The sequence below is a fragment of the Geotrypetes seraphini genome, chromosome 1 (genome assembly GCF_902459505.1).
Source record: "Geotrypetes seraphini chromosome 1, aGeoSer1.1, whole genome shotgun sequence".
Classification (NCBI taxonomy): domain Eukaryota; kingdom Metazoa; phylum Chordata; class Amphibia; order Gymnophiona; family Dermophiidae; genus Geotrypetes; species Geotrypetes seraphini.
This window is the reverse complement of record NC_047084.1, coordinates 114,915,716-114,937,402: the sequence shown is the minus strand read 5'-3', so window position 1 is coordinate 114,937,402 and position 21,687 is coordinate 114,915,716. Positions and strand designations below refer to the sequence as shown.

The window sequence follows — 21,687 nt, the reverse complement described above, 5'->3', positions numbered from 1 at the left end:
AATTCACATTTTTTCTGCATATAGTGTGCTTTGTGTTTTTTAAAAATTTTATTATTGGTAGATCATTTTTACTTGCTCATTTTAAAAGTAGCTCGCAAGCCCAAAAAGTGTGGGCATCCCTGCTATAGACAAATATGGTAAGATGGGTAAGATGACCGTCTCTCACAAATATAAAAGACAGTCCAAAGCTGTTACAGATTCACTCAACTGGCTCAAAAGCCTGACAGGGCTGGAACACAGCAATTCAGCTACCCTCAAGTAGCAGCGGAGCCTCAGCAGGCCTATTTAAGCACCCTGCTTTGCTTTCAGGTGAAAATGTAGGAGGTAATTGGGATGAAGAGGGGAAGGGAAGAGGAGAAAGATTGTGCTCTTACTACTTCCTGCAGTCTATTTTATTTAAAGCCATTTGCTATGGCTCAAAAACCAGATGGTCAGTATGGTTCCTACTTTCTACTCCAACCACCAATTCCTACTTCCTGTGTAAGGAACAAAGGGATGGAGATGAGAACATTCTGTAGCTAAGAGTTGAGAGAGCTGGAGAACATGGAGACAACACACTCTTGGTGGGGTCCCACTAAAATCTGCATACTTCTAACTTAGTTGAAGTATTCTCTACAGCATCTCCCTACCTCTAACGCACAGTGTTCCACTCCATCAGCTCATTCCCATCTAATAGGTCTCTCCGTCACTTCCTGCATGATCATGACAGAATGTGAAAACATCTACAACCTACCTTAGCAACTGGTGACTTCCTCAGATTAGCCTTCAGGATGGCCACACGTGACTTCTCATCAGGCAATGGGATGTAAATAAGTTGGTCCAGACGTCCTGGGCGCAGGATGGCAGGATCAATGATATCAGGACGGTTTGTTGCTCCAATGATAAAAACATTCTTCTTGGTAGACATACCATCCATTTCGGTCAGAATCTGATTGATTACACGGTCTGCAGCACCTCCGCCATCTCCGATGTTCCCACCACGTGCCTTAGCAATAGAATCCAGCTCATCGAAAAAGAGCACACATGGAGCAGCCTGCCGAGCCTGTGGACAAAACACACCAGCAGCTCAGAGCAATGACACGGTGGATGTTACCAGCAGCTAGCCGCAAGTAGCAACAGGTAACCCTCCAAAACGGTGGAGGGGGGGAAAAGTGCTCACTGCAGGTACGGGGACAAGGCCATCCACTGCCACATGGAGCGGTGAATGGCCTTGTCCCTGCAGTTAAGGGAGGGAACGCACACTGTCACCGATCGTGCGTAGCCCTCTCCCTCCTTCCTACCTATTTCTCTCCCTCCCCCTTACCTTCGCGGTGCGTTTTAAGGTTTCAGACTTGTTGAAAGCCGCTGGAGCGTATGTGCAGTCACGCATCAGAGGAGAAGCTTCCGCCCACACATGCATGCGACTGCACGAATACTCCGGCGGCTTTTAACAAGTCTGAAACCTTAAAACGCGCCGTAAAGGTAAGGGGGAGGGAGGGAGATGCATGGACCGCATGAGGGGTGCCGAAGGGCAGTGAGGTGGCGAGAGGGAAGGGTGGATGCTGCGAGGACAGGGCGATGAAGGGGATGGAGCAGTGAAAGGGACAGCGGGAACGGGGACAGTGGTCCAGTGACGGTGACAGATTTTTTCTCCTTGCCATTCTCTAGTACTAAGAAGGAAGGGAGTCATCACAGATCCCTGACCCCTTTTCTGCCTTGATGTGTCTTTAAAATACTTCTAGATAAATTGGATTAATCTTACCATGCCAATGTAATTTTGAAAGTCTTTTGTAATATCGCTGTCTATAGATAGTCTCTTCCTCTATAAACCCGCTTTGAATTGTTTGTGGTAGTGCAGTATATCAAAATAAAAGTTATTATTCTAATGATTAGACTTCTTAGCACAATTACAATACTTATATAGGAATGGGGTGGAATATGTATAATTTTTAGAATCATTAATTGTAAAATGGGGAGGGATTTATAACTTTTGATTATATATAATTTATAATATATACTGTTTATAAATTAAGTTGTATTAATGATAGATACAATGATATATAGTAATTAATTATATTACTTGAGATTCAATTATTGTAAAAATTGAAAATTTAATAAATAAAATTTAAAAAAAAAAAAAATAAAAGTTATGATTATTTATCAAGAGTGGCTATGTACGTATATTCTTTGTTTAAAAAAGTGAAAACCATTCATTTATACCTAACTTGAAATTTAACAGTAGGGATATATAACGTATTAAATGTAGAAGCAATCTGCATTCAGTATCATACCATTATGCTTCCGACATGGGAGCACTTGACTTTCCCATTTACTTAGGCAAGTTGTGGCAGCTCAACAATCTTTTTTTTTTTTTTTAATTTATTCATTTTCACATCAAAGATCAAACATACTTTGATAAAGGAAATTAAATAAATTATCATCAAAAACACAAATTAAGGAGTAAAAAGATACTCCTGATCCTAATACAATGATCATAGTCCACATTAGGAGAGAATAAAGCCATACACAATCAAGGGGAGTTGAATAAAGGAAATAATACATGATCATATTAACATATGTCCTTCAAAAATACAGGGTTCTTTTGGTTAATTACATTTAGGCCTGAGTGGTTGGAATCACAGAGGGGTCTGGAGCCTTAATGGCAGCCTTTCCTTCCAAAAAAAATTGCAATTGTTCTGGTTCATAAAAAATATATTTGTTCACCTGGTAAGTAATACAGCATTTATGTTCAAATGTTTTTTATTGTTTCAACAATAAACACTCAACACAATCAGTAGTATAGTTCAGTAAACAATGATGCAACTATCCCCCCCCTCCCATCCCTCCCCATCCCCGGAGTCCAGTGCCGGATCCAAAAACCTGAGAGTCCAAGTCCGACTTAAATATTCAAAAGTCTACTACGTGCATGTGGGGTGAGATCCTGCCAGAAACATTCCCAGGTCTGACGAAATTTACGACCCGGACCACGATCCAAGTCTCCTACTAGTCTCCGCTCTAGCGTTGCGTGGATTATCATCAAGGATCTCCATTGGGCATAAGTCGGAGGATTGCTAGACAGCCAGTTGGTGAGAATGGCTTTCTTCCCCATCAGGAGTGCTCTGGTAATGAAAGCCGTCATACCCTTGGGTTTAGGTGTAGTTATATTGGAATACCCAAATAATGCTCTCGGTTGCGGTAGCCAACGCCTCCCCCAAGCAGCGTTATATATTGTCCCAGGTGCCTCCAAAACTGTAAAATTTTTGGACAGGCCCAAAGCATATGACCCAAAGAGGCATGAGCATGGTCACATTTCGGGCATGAGTGTGACGGTGTGATCCCCATCCGGGCTGCACGTTCCGGCGGAATATAAAGTCTCAAAACAATTTTCAGTTGCAGTTCCCAGTGGGTGATATTAGGAGATACCTTTTGAATATGTTTCAAGACCTGTTGCAACTGGTGGGCTGTGAGTGTACATTGCAAGTCCTCTGCCCATGTTGTCGCTAAAATATCCAAGTTAGGGCCAGGTTGGCAATCCCGTACCCCCACAACGTGAAAACGAAGAGGAATCCTTTGTTGCGCCGAAAGGCTGTAGAGTTCCGAAAGGGCCTCTCTATTATCCTCAGTAAGGTGGGCCTCCGGTAGAGACTGTACATAATGCCGGATCTGGTAATAAGCAAACAAATCAGTGGGCTGTAAAGCAAAAGTCCGACGTAATTCCGCAAAAGGTGCCATTCTCCCCTCCTCTCCAAACAGGTGGAAAAGATATTGAAGTCCCTGCATACTCCACCTCTGAAAGGAGGTATTTTGTAATCCAGGCTGAAAGGCTCCATTGCCCTGAATGGGTAAGTACAAGGAGACCCCAGAAGACAACTTAGCAGTTTTACACACCCATTTCCATGTTCGCCGTGCCGGCGTAAATATCGGATAGTATGACACCAAAGGACGTATCCTCGGGTCCGCCACATGCAAAAAGTAACTTACATGGTACGGAGCCAACAAAGACAACTCCAGTGGTGTGGCAGAAAAATCAGATGTCCCCCTAAACCAGTCATTAATGTGTCTCATCTGACATGCCATAGCATACCATCGTACATTTAACAATCCATATCCCCCCCTGTCCCTGGGCAAACACATCCTAAGGAATTGCATGCGGGGTCGTTTGCCCCCCCATAGAAATCTTTGGAGACCCTTGATGAGACGTGCATTGTGAGTGTATGATAAAAGCAGCGGTAGGACCTGAAAACGATACAGCCATCTGGGAAAGAGCACCATATTAAAGAGGGCCACCCGGCCTGCTACGGAAAGGGGGAAGGTGGACCAGTTTTGTAAATGTTGCAGAGTGTCATGTAGCAGCGGGGAGATATTACTATCATAAAGAGTCTTAAGGTCTCGCGGAATCCAAACCCCCAGGTAACGAATCGAGGTTGCTGCCCAGGTAAAAGGAAAGTGATCACTCCACGTCTGTTGTAGTGTCACCGGGCTAGCTAAAGCAACAGATTTCTGGTAGTTCAAAGTAAAGCCTGAATAAAATCTAAATTCATTTAGCGCCTGCAGTAGATGTTCAATAGAGTGAACAGGATTGGTGAGCATAAATAATAAATCATCTGCAAAAGCTAACACCTTCAGCGAATGAGCTCCAAAATCCACTCCCACAATATCAGGGTCTAAGGACACTGTACGCAGAAAGGGTTCCAAGTATAACAAAAATAAGAGAGGGGATAAGGGACATCCCTGTCGGGTACCACGTTCAATGAAAATTGGATCCGTGATAATGTCATTAACCAGGAGTCTCGCCTGTGGTGCCGAATATAACGTGCGCAACGCTGTGGCGAACCAACCCGATATTCCCATGAAGCTCAGCACCTCAAAGAGATATGTCCAATTAACTTGGTCAAAAGCCTGCGCCGCGTCCAAACTTAGGAGTAGCATCGGGGTATGATGATGTTGAGTGTACGCTAAGGATAATAGTGCCTTGCGAACATTATGCACCGCCTGTCTTCCCTTTACAAATCCCACCTGTGTCGGGGCAATGATATTCGGGAGTAGAGTTGCCAATCTATCAGCCAATATTTTAGAAAGAATTTTAATATCCACATTTAAAAGAGAGATTGGACGATAGGACTCGGGAGCAGTGCTTTCTTTTCCAGGTTTCAATATCAAAGTAATTAGAGCCTCGTTCGCTTCTATGGGAAAGTGTTCATCTTGTATTGCTTGAGCGTAATAGTCCCGTAGGACGGGGCCCAGCTGTACCGCTAAAAGCTTATAAAACTCTGCCGTAAAGCCGTCCGGCCTGGGGCAGAGAATTTCTTTGTTGCTGGATTGCTTTTTGTAATTCCTTTGGGGTAATGGCTGCATTAAGGAACTCTACATCTGATTCAGAAGAGCGACAATAGACCAGAATCTGTTAGGTAGTCCTAATAAGGGGTTCAGGCTCCCGAGTCCTGGCGACCATAATCTTCTGAAAGTGAGATTGAAAAATCTGTGCTATTTGTGCCGAAGAATGCTGCTGACGGCCCAAATCATCCCTCAAACCCATGACATAACGAGGACCCCTAGCCTGTGTTGTCAACCGTGCTAATAACTTCCCCGCGCGGTTGCCATAGCGATGATAGCGGTATTTTTGATACAACAGCATTTTGACCGTGCGCTCGTGTATATAAGAATTAAGGGTCGTCTCCACTGATATCAAGTGTTCCCTGGAAGTTCGGGTCGGGTGTTGTGTATAGTGACGTTTGGCAGTTGCTAATTCCTTTTCCAGCCGAAGAATGCCCCGTGACAGACGGCGATTGCGCGCTATAACATATGCTATACAATCTCCTCTGAGTACCACCTTAGCTGTGCTCCAAAACAACGTCGGGTTCGTACTATGCTGACCATTAAAGTCCAGAAAATCATCCCACTTAGATGTTAAATAAGTTCTGAAATGGTCATCAGAGAATAGGTAACTAGGAAAGCGCCAGCGTACAGGGCCCCGCATGCCAAATCCCACATTCACATCAATCCAAATCATCGCATGGTCAGAAATTACCGCCGGCCCTATGACTGCTGCATCTACATTCAAGAACGCCCTACTCGTGGTAAGAATGTAATCGATTCTAGATTGTGTGTTGTGGGCTCTGGAGCGATGTGTATAATCTCGTTCTGTGGTATGTAATAATCTCCAGGGATCGACTAAATCTAGAGTCGCACAAAGATAGGGTAGGCCTCTCCTTTGGGACTGACTGGAATTGCTTCCTGGCAGAGAGCGATCACAACTCGGGTCCATGACTTGATTAAAATCTCCCGCCACGAAGACTGGATCTGTGACTCGCTCCAGAAGCAATTTTGTAATGCCCTCAAAGAAAGAATGATCATAAATATTAGGTGCATAGACATTCATAAGGTAAAAGGAATATGTTCCTATTGTCACCTGTATCAGAATATATCTGCCCTGAGGGTCAATGTCAACCACTTGTACTGTGTGTGGTAGTGTCTTACGGATTAAGATTGCTACCCCCGCTCGCTTTTGTGTGGAGGAGGCTGCATAAACTGCAGCTACCCAGGACCTCCTCAATTTCTGATGTTCTGAAACCGTCAGGCGGGTTTCCTGCAGGCAGGCTATATCAACATTTTGACGTTTCAGCTGTGTTAAAATTTTCGTTCTCTTAATGGGGGAAGTGATGCCAGATACGTTCCATGATACTATCTTCAGATTATTAGCTATAGTTTATGAGGGGAGAAAATAAATGCAGAAAATGTATTTGTCTATCAAGAAACTGCCCCAGGTGCCCAGCCCCACCCAGGGTAGACATGTGGCACTCAGGACCTGTCCGAGTGCCCGCCATGCAGTGAACAGAAAGGCTGGCAGGACTCTCCTCGCAACAGCCAGACCCGCTCTCTCTAACATTCGAAACATACTCACATACATCCACAATAGCATAGACTCCATCCCCTCAACCCCAGCCCTCCCCACCCGCCCATCCCTTCCCTTCCCCCTGTCGCATGGTGTGTGGTCACAACTAAAGGTCCGCCCCAAAGCGGTCCCAAAGGTGTGAAGGATCACAAATTATGCCACTCCAGGCCCCGAGCCCCCCTAAAAGGAATATTATCTTATACCATAGAAGTATACTGAAAACAACCAAACAAATAGGATATAGCCCCTCCACTGTCTACTATCCCATAAACAGTAAAACTGAACAGGTAAGGTTTATAGCAATGCAAACCAGAGACCCAAATATGAAGTATGCTGGTGAAGAGTGTCATGTCCCCCCACTCGGGGGGGCCAAAGAGGTGCCAGTACTTCAGATTCACAAGTCCACAATCAGAAGGAGGCATGTGCATTCCTGAACCCTCTCTCAGTCAGGTAAGGTCCGATTGGGGGAGCACCTGGGTGTTCACATAGAGGGCTGCCTCCGCTGCTACATCAAAACATGCCACTGCCCCTGATGTTGTATTCGCAAAATGGCTGGATATAGAAAAAGGAAGCGTATTTTCTTTTCTGCCAGTGAAGAACAAATCGGGTAAAATTGCTTCCTGCGTTCGGTCAGGGCTGCGGAATAATCCTGAAAGATGCGGACCTCCGAATCTTCAAATTTTAAGGTCTCCCGGAGTTGTTTATATTTACGCAGAATTTCCGCTTTATGATTATAATTTAAGAGCTTGGCTATGACCATTCTAGGTCTCGCCTCCCGGGCCTGTTCCCTGCCCATGCGGTGTGCCCGTTCTAGGCGGATAGGGCCCAAGCTCTCTGGCAAGGAAAAGGTATTTGTCAGCCATACTTCTAGGGTTTGTAGCAGCTTCGGACCCGCAACTGTTTCTGGAAAACCCAAAAAGCGTAAGTTGGACCTACGTGATCTATTTTCCAGGTCCTCCAGTCTCTCCGCCTGCTTTTGGGTCAGAGTCTGTAGGTCCTGTAGTGCAGTGTCCTGGGTTCTCTGTATATCATCAATTCCTGAAACTCTGGTCTCCAAAGCAGTTGTTCTGCTAGTTGTCTCTGTGAGCAGGTTTTCCAATTTTAAAAGTTGTGCAGATAATTTGTCAATGCTAGGTTGCATAGCCGTGGTTACCGCCTGGGTGAGTGCAGTTAGCGCCTCCGGCGCTATTTGTTGTATTGCCGGGGTGAGAGTGCTCGGCGCCATTTTGTCTCCGCCGTTCTGTGCTCGATCCCGGTCCTTTTTTTGCAGGCGGGTAGACATCTGCGGCGCGGGCGAGGACAGAAATCTGTCCATACAGCGGGTGCACTATGCGCTTCAAAGCGCTGACCTCCGGCGTTCCTTTAGCGGCTGGCAACCGCGCGATTCGGGACTCGGGACCCGGGAGCTCAGGCAGCGCGTGTCTGCCTCCGCTCAGTGCATCACGTGACCCCGTAATACAGCATTTATAACGAAATCTAAGTTGATAGGTCGCTCCCAAAGCCAAAACTGACTGACGAAATGTCAAAAATTTCTTACGTCTAAGCTGCGTCCACTTTGAAACATCAGGAAAAATTGCAATTTTGTGATTGTAAAATTCAACACTTTCATTTCTATAGAAAATTCGAAGAAGAGCTTCTTTATCTTGAAAGAAAACAAAAAAGTCACTAACAAAGTAGCTCTCGCAGAAATTTCAATCCGCGAGGATTCCAACATCCCGGTAAGATCCAATTCTCCGGGGTGTATAGTTGACTTATCCTTTTCCTCTTCCACTATGTTAAGATAGTATAACTTTTGCAAAGGAGCCATATTAGTCTCTGGAAATTTTAGAACTGAAATCAGAAAGGAATGAAAAAGTTCTCTAAGAGATAGTATTCTGGATACAGGAAAATTAAGAAATCTCAAGTTCAAATTTCAATTAACATTTTCTAAATTTTCAATTTTCCTGATTAGTAAGTTTTTATCTTTCATTTGAGAGTTCGATGCAACTTAATTCAGAGACAGTTTTCTCTATATAATCCAATCTATGATTGTTGTTGAATTTTTCCTTCACAATTTTTAATTTAAACTGCAGTTTGTTGAGTTGAGGAAATAAATTGGGAGCATACCTGATAAAGGCTCTCCATGGCTCCCCACAACGCCTCCATATCCACCACTGCTGGCTTAATCAGGGGATTCAGAGGCTGAATTGGAGAAAAAAACTCCCATTTTCTACACTCGTCGCTCCCTGAACGCTTCCTCTTCCCCCTGCTGTTTGCTGGTAACCTGGCATAGCTCGAACCACCTCCGGGGTCAAAGGCAGAACCATTGGCTCCGACGGAGACTCTTTCCCCGACGTCTCCCGTTGACTCGCTGGACTGCCTGACATTATCCTGGGACAGGGTGGGGGGGGGGGGGGGGGGGGGTGATCACAGGACCAAGCGGGTTCAGTGAAAAATCACTGTCTAACTCCGAGGTCTGCCCCCCTCGGAGAGCAGATTCGCCCAATCCAAAAGGTACAGCAAAAGCTGTTATTGCTGTCTGGCGAGTAACCGAAGAGGCAGAGGAAGCCGGGAGATCGCTCTTCTGTTTCCCCCTGCGTTTCGGCATTTTCTCCGTTGCAGAACCAGGTAAAAAAATCTCCAAGAAATCATAAAAAGACGCCGAGAGAAGGGGTGCCTCTTACAGCACATCTATCCCTGCCGCCATCTTGGCTCCCTCAGCAGCTCAACAGTCTGACCTTCTCAATGCTTCTGGAGGGACTCCAGAGGACTGAACAGAGGCCAATGTAGTTCCTCTTTAACAGAAAAATCATGTAGATTTATCATATGATACAATTCTGTTCGGTATGTCAATGAGAACAAAGTCAAATTTCATCAAGCAATAACTTCTATTAATTATGACAGGAGTCGCCATACAACATATTACTAGTAATTGGAAAAATTACAATAATCTTAGCTATACATTCTGGAGGAATTCGATGTGCCACATTTACAAAATGGAAAGAATAATTGCTTTGCAGAAAGGGAATTATAATAATTTTAAAAAGATCTGGGGGCCATTGGCAAATTATTGTAATGATTAGACATTTTCCACTGACAGTATATTTATACATAGGGGGAGGGGGGATGGTATAAAGTTCTATTTAAAGGTTAATCAATAGATAATACAATATTTATGATTGAAATATTTGAGGGAAGGGTGGGTGGGAGGGAATAAATTTATGTATTTACGATGACAATAGAAAGAAATTCAAGTGATGTGTAAAAGTTTTAAATGATGTAATATTGTGTACTTGTTGTAAGAAGAAAAAATGAATAAAGAATTTAGAACCCCCCCCCCCAAAAAAAAAAAACCCAGGAAGAGGTTAATAACTTTTTAGAGGCCAGTTAGTATATCAGTGGCTTAAAAAAAAAACCTCCCCATAGAAAAGTGCAGTTTCTGGAATCAAGTGAACATCTGAAGAACACCGTTCAGCAAAATCAGGTTGGGCCCATGTGCCTCAGGCCCCGCCCCCAGGTGGGACCTAAGGCTTCCGGGCCTTTTCTGATTGGCCCAGGCGCCTTAGGCCCCACCAGTAGGCGGAGCTTTGGGACGGATGGGCCAATCCGGCCTCATTCCGTCGTTGGCTGCCTGCCGGACCGGCAAGTTTGACTCCCGTCTGTCCGGCCAACTACACAAAGGTACGGGGAAGGGGGGTGGGGGTGTCGTGGGAGTCGGCCAGGGGTCGCGGGTCGGCTGGGGTGGGGGGCGGTCGGTTCTTGGGGAGGGGGGGTTTTTCGTTCGTTGGGGGGAGGGGGTTTGCGTCGGGGGGAGGGGGTTTGCGTCGAGGGCAGGAGGGCCTGTGATCCCTCCTGCCCGTAATGTAGGCTCCCTCCTGGCACGAACAACTAGCGGGGGGGGTGGGGTGTCGCCAGGGCCAGGAGGACTTGGGCTCCCTCCTGGGCTCCCTTTTGCCCCGATCGTGTCGGGGAGCAGGGGGGGCAAGAGGGCTTGAGCTCCCTCTTGCCCCGATCGTGTCGGGGGTGCCGCGGTTGGCTGGGGCAAGAGGGCTTGAGCTCCCTCTTGCCCCGATCGTGTCGGGGGTGCCGCGGTTGGCTGGGGCAAGAGGGCTTGAGCTCCCTCTTGCCCCGATCGTGTCGGGTGTCGGGACCGCCAAGAGGAAGCAGCAGGACACCGGTAGGAGCTTCTACATGATGGGGGGGGGGTCGGGAGGCTGTGGGGGTGCGAGCGGTCCTTTGGGGTGGGGGTGCGTGTGCGTGCGAGCGGTCCTTCGGGGTAGGGGTGCAAGCGGTCCTGCGGGAGGGGGGATGAATCGGACGTGGGGTGGGGGGAAACTATGTAAAAAAAATTTTGTACAACGCGCTCACGCGTATAACACGCAAGGGTATGCGCGCGTTATATGCGAGAAAATACGGTAATTACAGTTTTTGGTGGATTTCGTTATGTCATATATATAAAATGGAAAAAACAATATTTATGCAGAAAGGAAATTTTAAAAGATTTCAAGATATGTGTGGGCCATTAACAAATTATTGCAATGAATAGATTTCATTTTTCCCTCTATAGTATATGCATAAGTTAAGGGGTGGGGGGTTAATTCTTAAAGTTGTTTATAAATGCGAAGAAAGATTGGAAAGTATTTATTAAATGATATAAATGATTATTAAATAAATAGAAAAGGGTGGGCGGGAGGGAGAAAAACTTTATAATGATTATTATAGATCATTAAGTGTTTTATGTAAGTTTAAATGATTGTATTTGTTGATACACTTATTGTAAGTTTGAAAAATGAATAAAGAATATATATATGAAAAAAGGGATGGTTAACAATACTAAGAATGTTATAATGCCTCTATTGCTCTATGGTGCAACCTCATCTGGAGTATTGTGTTCAATTCTGGTCTCCTTATCTCAAGAAAGATATAGCGGCACTAGAAAAGGTTCAAAGAAAAGCGACCAAGATGATAAAGGGGATGGAACTCCTCTCATATGAGGAAAGACTAAAAAGGTTAGGGCTCTTCAGCTTGGAAAAGAGACGGCTGAGGGGAGATAGGATTGAAGTCTATAAAATACTGAGTGGAGTAGAACGGGTATAAGTGGATCGATTTTTCACTCCATCAAAAATTACAAAGACTAGGGAACACTCGAAGTTACAGGGAAATATTTTTTCACTCAGAGAATAGTTAAGCTCTGGAACGCATGCCAGAGGATATGGTAAGAGCGGATCGCGTAGCTGGTTTTAAGAAAGGTTTGGACAAGTTCCTGGAGGAAAAGTCTATAATCTATGATTGAGAAAGACAAGAAGGAAGCCACTTCTTGCCCTGGATTGGTAGCATGGAATTAGAGAATGACACGGTGACAAAATTCATCACCGTTCCGTCCCGGAAACCATCTTCATATCATTCTTTAAGGAGCGAGGGAAGAATCAGAATATGAATGGCCACAACCACTGACCCTCAAGCTTTGCTTTGAAGAATGCTGGTGTAGGAGGACTGAGGTTGAAATAGAAACTAGAAAATGACATAGGATTATTTCCTGCGGTTATCCGCAGGGATGGTGATGAATTTTGTCACCGTGTCATTCTTTACATGGAATGTTGCTACTCCTTGGGTTTTGGCCAATGTACTAGGGACCTGGATTGGCCGCCGTGAGAATGGGCTACTGGGCTTGATGGCCACTAGTCTGACCCAGTAAGGCAATTTTTATGTTCTTAGGTGATGTGAGGGTATGTGAACACATTCCTACAGCATCTTTAAAATGCTGGCATACATCAGGAAGCAGGGAGGGATTCAAAGTATGTTGCTGGCTCAAGAGATGAGACTATTTCACTACAGAAGGACATGGGGACAGTGCCTGCAAGGAAGGGGACAAACTGTGTCCCCATGTCAATCTGTTACTATACACCACTTAATGCAGAAAACTCTGCTGCCTCAGGTACCGCAGACTGGTCCTTTCTTCCAACAAAGCCTCTCTACTTCTGAATCCAACTACCCCAAACTTGGTACATGAGATGGAACTTTAGGATATTCGTACATTAAAGCTGGGAGTTCTCTAGGGTGCTCATGAGTTTCTGCAACAAGTTGTTATTAGAAACAGAAGAGGCTAGGAAGTTCTTCTTTACACAACGTGTGGTGGACACCTGGAATACAATTCCAGAGGAAGTTATAGGGCAGAGTACAGTACTGGGGTTTAAGAAAGGTTTGGACAAATTCCTGCTGGGAAAGGGGATAGAAGAGTATAGATAGAAATTTACTGCACAGGTCCTGGACCTGTTGGGCCGCCGCGTGAGCGGACTGCTGGGCGCGATGGACCTCGGGTCTGACCCAGCGGAGGCATTTCTTATGTTCTTATCTTACCTTATCAAAGATCTCTCTGACATTCGCTTCGGACTCTCCAAACCACATAGTGAGTAGCTCAGGTCCTTTGATGGAGATGAAGTTGGCCTGGCATTCATTGGCAATAGCTTTGGCCAACAGGGTCTTGCCACAACCAGGTGGACCATAGAACAGCACACCTTTGGAAGGAGTCATTCCAAACTTTAGGAACTTGTCTGGATGCTCTACAGGATACTGGAGGAGAGAGAAAAAAAAAGTCCCAGTATGTTCAAAATCCCTCTATTGTAAATGAAACATGGGATGCATATAAATCAGGCAGGGCTTTTTTCAAGCCTCCTCACCACTCTCACAACTGCACCAAAGGTTTGAGGCACAAGCTGCATAAGTGACACGTTCACTTTGTACACAGTGCTCGCACATTTGAATAAAAGCCTTCTCTGGGAAAAGTATAGGTCTTGAGAAAGATATTTTAAGTATTGGCCTCCCAACTAGTACTCTTCCCTAAAGAAAGTAATTTTGGAACCATATTACCATGCTGCACTCAAGGTAGTGGTATTTATGGGAGTGAAATTAAGATGATCCTTCTCAGCATATGCATATAAAAGTGAGCCAACGTCCCTTCTTTCATCTGCAAAGGGTTAGTCTGTTCTTCATGTCTAGCAGCTGTGCACTTTTTATATGCAGATCAGCTTACTACGAGTAAGACCAAACTAGCAATTCATGGCAAACGCAGGGTGGCTCAGACAAGGTTTTATATTTCAACTCTTGCCTTTCCAGAATGACATTTTCAAATGCAAGCAGCGATATCTTCTCCTTTACCTGTACAAGCTCCTGCAGCTCTCTCTTCACGTCTTCAAGACCACCAATATCTTCCCATGTGACTTGAGGCACTTCTACCACAGTTTCACGGAGTGCTGATGGGTTACTCTGGCTCAGAGCCCACTGTCAATGGGAACAGTTTAAGTTAGCACTCTGAGCTACCATATAAAAAGGGACTGCTGGAAGAATGACAAAGGCAGGTAAGATTACCCTGAAGTCGTCCATTGTCACAGCCAAAGAGTTCATCACTTCTGCATCTATAGTTTCATCTTCCAGGTCAATTAGATCCATCTTCTTCCTGATGGCTTGAAGTGCAGCCTCAGAGCACAGTGCTGCCAAGTCAGCACCCACATGGCCATGGGTCTCATTAGCTACCTGGGAGAAAAACAGGAACTATATTGAGCAGGAAAAGGAACAGGGCCCATTTGCCAGGGAACAAAATGAATGATGGAACATGTACTAAGATTCCAGCAAAATACCTGAATTTTAGTTTTGGCACGGAAGCCTGCCCAAACTCCAGGTTCAGACAAAAATGCTAGTGCATTTTTAGCTGAAACAGACACCCTACCCTGAGGAACTACACTCCCTGTTACCCTCTCATAACCCAAATGTCCTCTACAGACCTATCTTTATAAGCCATAGAGTCTAGTGACCTCTTCCGGGCAGGAGGAATCCCTAGTAACATCTGTCAAAATGGCTGCCACAACTTCCTGTACTAGCCTTGTGAGACTTATGCAGGTCATGAAGCCATTTTAAAACAAACCGGCAGGCAGGAGCAACTGGGGATTGCTCCTTCCTGTGTCAATTTCAAAATGTTGCCATGGGGTATTATGGCAACCATTTTGATTGCATGCTAGAATGGGCAGGAGTGACTAGGGATCACTCCTGCCCTGAAGTGACCACTAGGCCTTCAAGGCTTTAAGAAAAGTAGGCCTTGGGAGGACCTTTGGGCGATTTTGGCCAAAACCAAGCAGCAAATTTTGACTGCTGATTTGGTTTCAGCCAAAACAGAATACCATAGTTCTGATCGCCTTCTAAAGCATTGTCTAGAGAGTAGCTTATCATACAGAGTGGAACTTAAGCCAAATGGGAGATTCAGGGCCATGACCATGTGGTACCAGCAGTGAAAATGAAGTTACACAGTTAAAACAATAGAGAATTACTTTCTTTGAATGCACTTCCATGTAGTTTGCTCCCTGCTATTATAATCAGCAGTATATAGCCCTAACAATGAATTTTACAAAGCTTATTATTTACAAGACAAATACAAATTTCAGTATGCAAATGTATAACAGAACCACTTTGACACCCTGCCTTTTCCAAATGATCTATCTTTAACTCCCAGAATTAGATGCCAGCACACACTGTACCTACCTGCTCCAGATCAACATCATCTGACAGCTTCATATTCTTGGTGTGAATCTGGAGGATTTCCAAGCGACCAGTGGCATCAGGAATACCAATATCTACCTCTCTGTCGAAACGGCCTAGAGAGAGCAACACAGTCTTAAAGCCCTATGTATCAAGGTTCCAGACAAGCAAAAGGGGAATTCAATATTCTGGTCAACAAACTCATAAGAGTGGGGAAGGCAATTTGAGTTTTCAAAGCAATAAGGAACAAAGCATTTCTTAGAAAGGGTATATCATTACCAAATCGCCGAAGTGCTGGGTCAATGCTGTTAGGTCTGTTGGTAGCAGCCATGACAATCACATGCGCTCTCTGCTTCAAGCCATCCATAAGAGTCAGCAATTGGGAGACTATGCGCCGCTCCACCTCACCGTGTGTCTGAGTAAAACAAAACAATTTTAGCTAACGTAATTGTAGCAGATTTCCAAAGACTCCACTGATTCTCAAAGCAGTATGCTTTGTTTGAATTAGGGGGCAAGACTTACTGCTGAGACACTTCTTAAAAAAAAAAAAATGTTGGGGAAGTGAAGGAAAGGGGGGAGGGACCCAGCACGAGACCCGCCAGGTTTGACACCCCTGAGGTTGGACGGACCCCCAAACAGGGCCCACCCAAGCTCAATCCGGCACAAAAACAGGGACCAGGATCCTTAAACAAATTCCAACAGCCCTACCAAGGGAGACGAGTATAGCTCCTCACACCTGCTGAGACTGAAAGAAGACCGATAGGAATAGGGAAAGGCACTTATGTACTATTCCACAGTTTTGTTTCAGTCTCCACCTGCTGGTCATGATGAGATATATACCTGCTTGTAAGATACCTATATCGGTCTGGAGAGTTGCTAAAGAATTCAAAACTGGAAGTAGAGAGTTGCATGGGGACAGAAATCCCGCCCATCCCCACGAGGAATCCCTGCCGTCCCCATGAGGAATCTCCTCTGTCCCTGCACGTCCCCCCATAAAAGTTACTTGTCCCCATAGAAAGCAGCAATTACTTATGACAGTTTGGATTTTTTTTTTGTCTTAGTTTATTTAAACCAACAATAAAATACAATATAAACAAATAAGAGATCCATATATCACTGGAAAAAATTAGAAAAGAAATTAAGGCATGTGACTGTAGGATCGATCATTTCTTGTTAAAAAAAAAAAAATAAAAGTTGGATTTTTGGGCAATATAAAGCTCATATCTGTAGAGGAAAGAAATCTGGATCCACCGTCTGGCACAGGTAACTTGAGAGGTCCTTCCAAGATCCACAAATGGTTTTTAATGCAGCAAAGAGTAAAGAATCAAACAATACAGCATCAAAATCATTTAAAGCAGAATTGAGAGTCACTTTTCAAGACAAAGGTTGCAAAAGAAAAATGTGCCAAAACTTAACTGGAAACCCCAAAACAAGCTCAGCAAGTTCTTCATTTTGGACTAAACACAATTGGTGGCATAACCACAAGAGGGGGCTGGGCCTCCCACTTTGAGCTTAGCCCCCCCCCCCCCTCAAAATGAACATCTCCTTTGCTGTAGCTGGTGGGACATTTTGTTTTTCCATCATCTTGGTCCCAGTGTCTGCTTTTGTCTATCTTCTACTAATTCTCTTTCCAGGCCTCGGGAATCCTGCTTCCATCCTCATGGGAGTCCTGTGAGCCTGGGGGGGAGGGGATCCCAATGGGAGTTCCGTAGACCTGGGGGGATCCCTGCGGTTTCCGCAAACCCCATTCCCATGCAGACCTCTAATTAGAGGAAGGGAGGGGATGGGAGGGTTTTCTATCCTAATATTAATTCTTTAGATATTAAATGTAGTATATAATATTCAAGATATTATAGAACATAGGTATTGATTGACTGATATGTTATATTTAAAGTGTTACATGAAAGCTAATCAAGTGCATATATACTAATTCGAATGATTTCATCCGATACACTTGTTGTAATATGTAAAAATGAATAAAGAATTTAAAACAAAAAAAATAATTTAAAACAGCACATGAAAATTAAACTTTGTGATCCTGCGGATACAAACTCACTATTAAAGTACCCAGCAGCTACCATCATAGCAACATCACAGCATAGATGATAACCATTACTGCTTTTACAGACTGGTACAGTCAACCCCATCAAGACAGGAAAACCCTGTGAGCAACAGGGAAGTAGTCGCCTCATTAGGATTTGCTGGCTACTTCAAAGTGATCCAGACTGGTCACCATCAAAGATATACTAATAGTCCTCATGACATTTGAACTTCTATCATACCAGTGAATAGATACCTTAACACATGCCCTCTTGGTTTCTTGACTAGATTATGGAAACACTGCTGTTTTGACAAACTAGCCATACACAATCTCAAAACTCAATGCTGGAGAATGTGAGAAAGTTTAACCATATTGTTCCCCTTTTCAAACATTTCCACTAGTTGTCTATCATAAAACTCAAAGCTCTAATGCTCACACGGTGTATTATGAACCACCATGTTTCTGAGCTCTATGACAATTCTATATACACCTACTACAGTGGTCTCCAACACAAGACACCAGGGTCTCATATGGCCCCAAAGTCCTCCATTGCGGCCCTAAAACAGTTGGCTGAAATGCTCTTTAAATCCCGTAAATGCACTCATTTCAATTTTGGTCACTATACAGTAACTGCAAATAATTAAGTGTGTTATTCAGGTGTCTCATTTATGGAATGTGCTACTGTTGATAATCCAAAATAAAGTGAGTTTTTAAAATATCTCCTTGAAGGGTTGCAGAATATTTGTATTCATTTTTAATTAGCAATAAGACAGCCCCACAGCTCTCACCTTCTCTCTCTTTGGAGCTATAGCATCCAGCTCATCAATGAAGATAATTGCAGGAGCATTCTTCTCTGCCTCTTCAAAAGCTTTCCGCAGGTTACTCTCAGACTCTCCTGCCAGTTTGCTCATAATCTCAGGACCTCAAAGAGGAGGACAAGATTAGTCAGTTTGGCTTTTCTCCTAAAAAAATGTTTTACATGTAAAAAGGGTGAACCTTGGTAAATTAGAACATGCAGCAAAAATTCTTAACTGTAGCAGGTACTCTGAGGACAGCAGGAAGAGGGGGGGGGGTGGCAGCGTGGTTAAACTTACAGCTGCAACATCCTGAGGTCGTGGGTTCAAACCCACAATGCTTCGAGTGACCTTAATCCCCCCCATTGCCCCAAGTACATTAGATAGATTGTGAGCCCACCGGGACAGACAGAATAATGTTTGAGTACCTGAATAAATTCATGTAAACCATTCTGAGCCCCCCCGGAGAACATTATAGAAAATTAAATCACATGTGGGCTAGAATGGTCCATAAGACTTATGGTAAAAATGCTTCATGCCTGAATATGTTCTTCTTCTTGCAAATGAGATGTAGTTAAAATCTGAAGTAGCTTGGGACAAATTTAGAGGTTGCTCATGGTCCTACAATATCCTCATAATGCAGGGGCTAGAGAATGACACGGGAACAAATTTTTTCCCGTCCTGGCGAGTTCTTATCCTGTCCTTGCCCCGTTCCTGCAAGCTCTGTCCTCATCTGCACAAGCCTCAAACACTTTAAAATCATAAGTGTTTGAGGTTTGTGTACTTAAGGCTGAGCTTTCAGGGATGGGGCAGGGGCAAAACTCACGGGGATGGAAAAGGGAAATTGAGTTCCTGTGGAGACGGGGAAAAATTTGTCCCCGTGTCATTCTCTAGCAGGGGCTATTCTTAAAAAGGTGGTTAGAAACTGTTACTTAACATTGGTTGGATACTAAATAGTTATGCTTTGAAGCTGTTAATGACAACAGTTTATTGTTATTTGAATATCAACAACTTAGGACTAGTATTGCTAAAAGTTAGTTTATTTTTTTAATTTTTTTATTTTTATTTATAAATTTTTCATTCTTACAAATTTTTTTGTTTTATATATCTTTATTCATTTTCTTATGTTACAGCAAGTGGATTACATAAACTTAATTAAAACTTGGATATACACACTTGATAAACTCATAATAAATATCAATGAAAAGATTTTTTTTATGAAAAATATAAAGTACAGATTAATATATAAGAATTTTAAATTTATATAATTCATATTGAATATAATAGTCTCCCATCCCCTCCCCCCTCTCTTTCAGTCAATAATACATATTTTTATTTTATTGTATTCCCTTCTGTTATTGATATAATAAATTAAATTATTGAAATATTTTGTAATAACCAGAAATATGTTCCCCTCCCTTTTCCCTTCCTATCACAAATTCTAATCATGGGAAAATTTATCATTCTTTACAAAAATCTGTTAATGGTCCCCATATTTTTTGAAATTTATTCATATATCCTTTTTGTGTTGCAATAGCGAGTTCCATTTTGTATATGTGGCATACCGAATTCCACCAGAAAATATAGTTTAATCTGTCATGTTGTTTCCAATTGAATGTGATTTGTTGTATTGCTATTCCAGTTAAAATAAATAGAAGTTTGTTATTACTTGATGAAATTTGACTTCTTGCTCTCATGGTTGTTCCAAATAATATAGTATCATATGTCAAGGCTACCGGATTTTCTAACGTCCTATTAATTTGGGGCCAAATTGATTTCCAGAATGATAAGATAAATGGACAAAAGAATAAAAGATGGTCTAATGTCCCAACTTCAATATGACAGTGCCAGCATCTATTAGACCTTGAGCTATCTATTTTTTGTAATCGAACAGGGGTCCAAAAAGCTCTATGTAGAAGAAAAAACCAAGTTTGTCTCATAGATGCCGACACCGTACATTTTAACCTCCAAGACCAAAGTCGTGGCCATTGAGATGCACTAATTTGATGCTTTATCTCAATGCTCCAAATGTCTCTAAGACCGTTTTTTGGTTTTTTATTTATAAATCCGGATATTATTTTATACCACTGTGCGGATTTATGTCCTATTGAGTCCATCTGGAAACACAAGAATTCCAAACTGTGATATTTAGTAAGGTTTTTCCATTCAGGGAACCCTACCTGAATAGACTGCTTCAATTGCAACCATTTAAAATATTGTGTTTTATTAAGACCAAATTTATGTTGCAATTGTGAAAACTCCAGCAACTTACCATTTTTTATTACATCATCCAAAATACGAATACCTGCTATCATCCAGTGTTTCCAGATGACTTTAAATCCGCCAATTTTGATCTTGGGGTTTAGCCATATCGTTTGAGTAGTTGATTTACTAATTGGAATATGAGTTAGATTACTTATGTATCTTAGAGTTTTCCAGGTATCCATAAATATTTTATGATCTTTGTATAACCTTGGCATTTTGATATTAATTACGTGATTAAGACGTAGTGGAAATATAAGCCTCCATTCCAGCCAGAACCAGTCTGGAATATTATCAGTGGGCTCTGGGAGGATCCAATACATACCATGACGTAAAATATAGGCTTGATGATACCTATAAAAGTTGGGAAAATTTACCCCTCCCTCCTTAATTGGTTTTTGCAACGACACTAGAGCAATTCTTGGTTTTTTATCAAGCCAAATAAATTTTGTCAATATCCTATTTAATTTTGTATAAAAAGATTCTTGAAAGAAAGCTGGTATCATCCCCATTTGGTAGCAAACTACAGGCAAAATCATCATTTTAACGGTTTGTACTCTTCCCCACCAAGATAAATGTAAAGGATTCCATTGCTCACACATTTCTGTCACTTTTTGTAATAAACATTTTTCATTAATTTTCATTGTTTCATCTACTGTTTTTGTAATCAAAATTCCAAGATATTTAATAGTCTCTTTCTTCCAAACAAAAGAGAATGTATCAAATAAACCTTTTGTACAATGTATATTTAGTGGAAGAACCTCTGATTTATTCCAGTTAATTTTATACCCTGAAAAGCTTCCAAATTTCTCAATCAGTTCAAGTAGATATGGAATGGTGGATTCTGGATTCCTCAAATATAATAGTAAATCGTCTGCATAAGCAGATATCTTATATTCTCTGTCTGAATGAGGTATGCCTTGTATCTCCTTTGCTTGTTGGATAGCTAATATTAAGGATTCTAAAACAATATCAAACAGCAAAGGAGATAAGGGACATCCTTGTCTAACTCCTCTCTGTAGATTAAATTTTTCTGAAAACGTGTTATTAATATATAATCTAGCAGAAGGGGAGCTGTACAATGTTTGTATCATTTGTATGAATCCAGGACCTATACCAAACCATTCCATTGCCTGATACATAAAAGGCCATTCTACTCTATCAAAAGCCTTTTCTGCATCCAATGAAACAGCAAAAGTAGGCTCATTCATTTT

The 21,687-nt window shown here is 42.8% G+C and overlaps 1 protein-coding gene across 1 annotated transcript in view; it reads right to left on the bottom strand.

The window, feature by feature from the left end:
• Positions 1-21,687, bottom strand: part of VCP (valosin containing protein) — a 130,486-nt gene that overhangs the window by 10,819 nt on the left and 97,980 nt on the right. The window contains exons 8-14 of the mRNA XM_033936365.1: positions 18,206-18,339; positions 15,656-15,791; positions 15,380-15,492; positions 14,216-14,380; positions 14,006-14,128; positions 13,208-13,420; positions 734-1,042 (exon numbers count right to left, since the gene is read on the bottom strand). Coding sequence (XP_033792256.1) covers positions 734-1,042; positions 13,208-13,420; positions 14,006-14,128; positions 14,216-14,380; positions 15,380-15,492; positions 15,656-15,791; positions 18,206-18,339 — 1,193 coding nt within the window. The remainder of the gene's footprint in view (positions 1-733; positions 1,043-13,207; positions 13,421-14,005; positions 14,129-14,215; positions 14,381-15,379; positions 15,493-15,655; positions 15,792-18,205; positions 18,340-21,687) is intronic.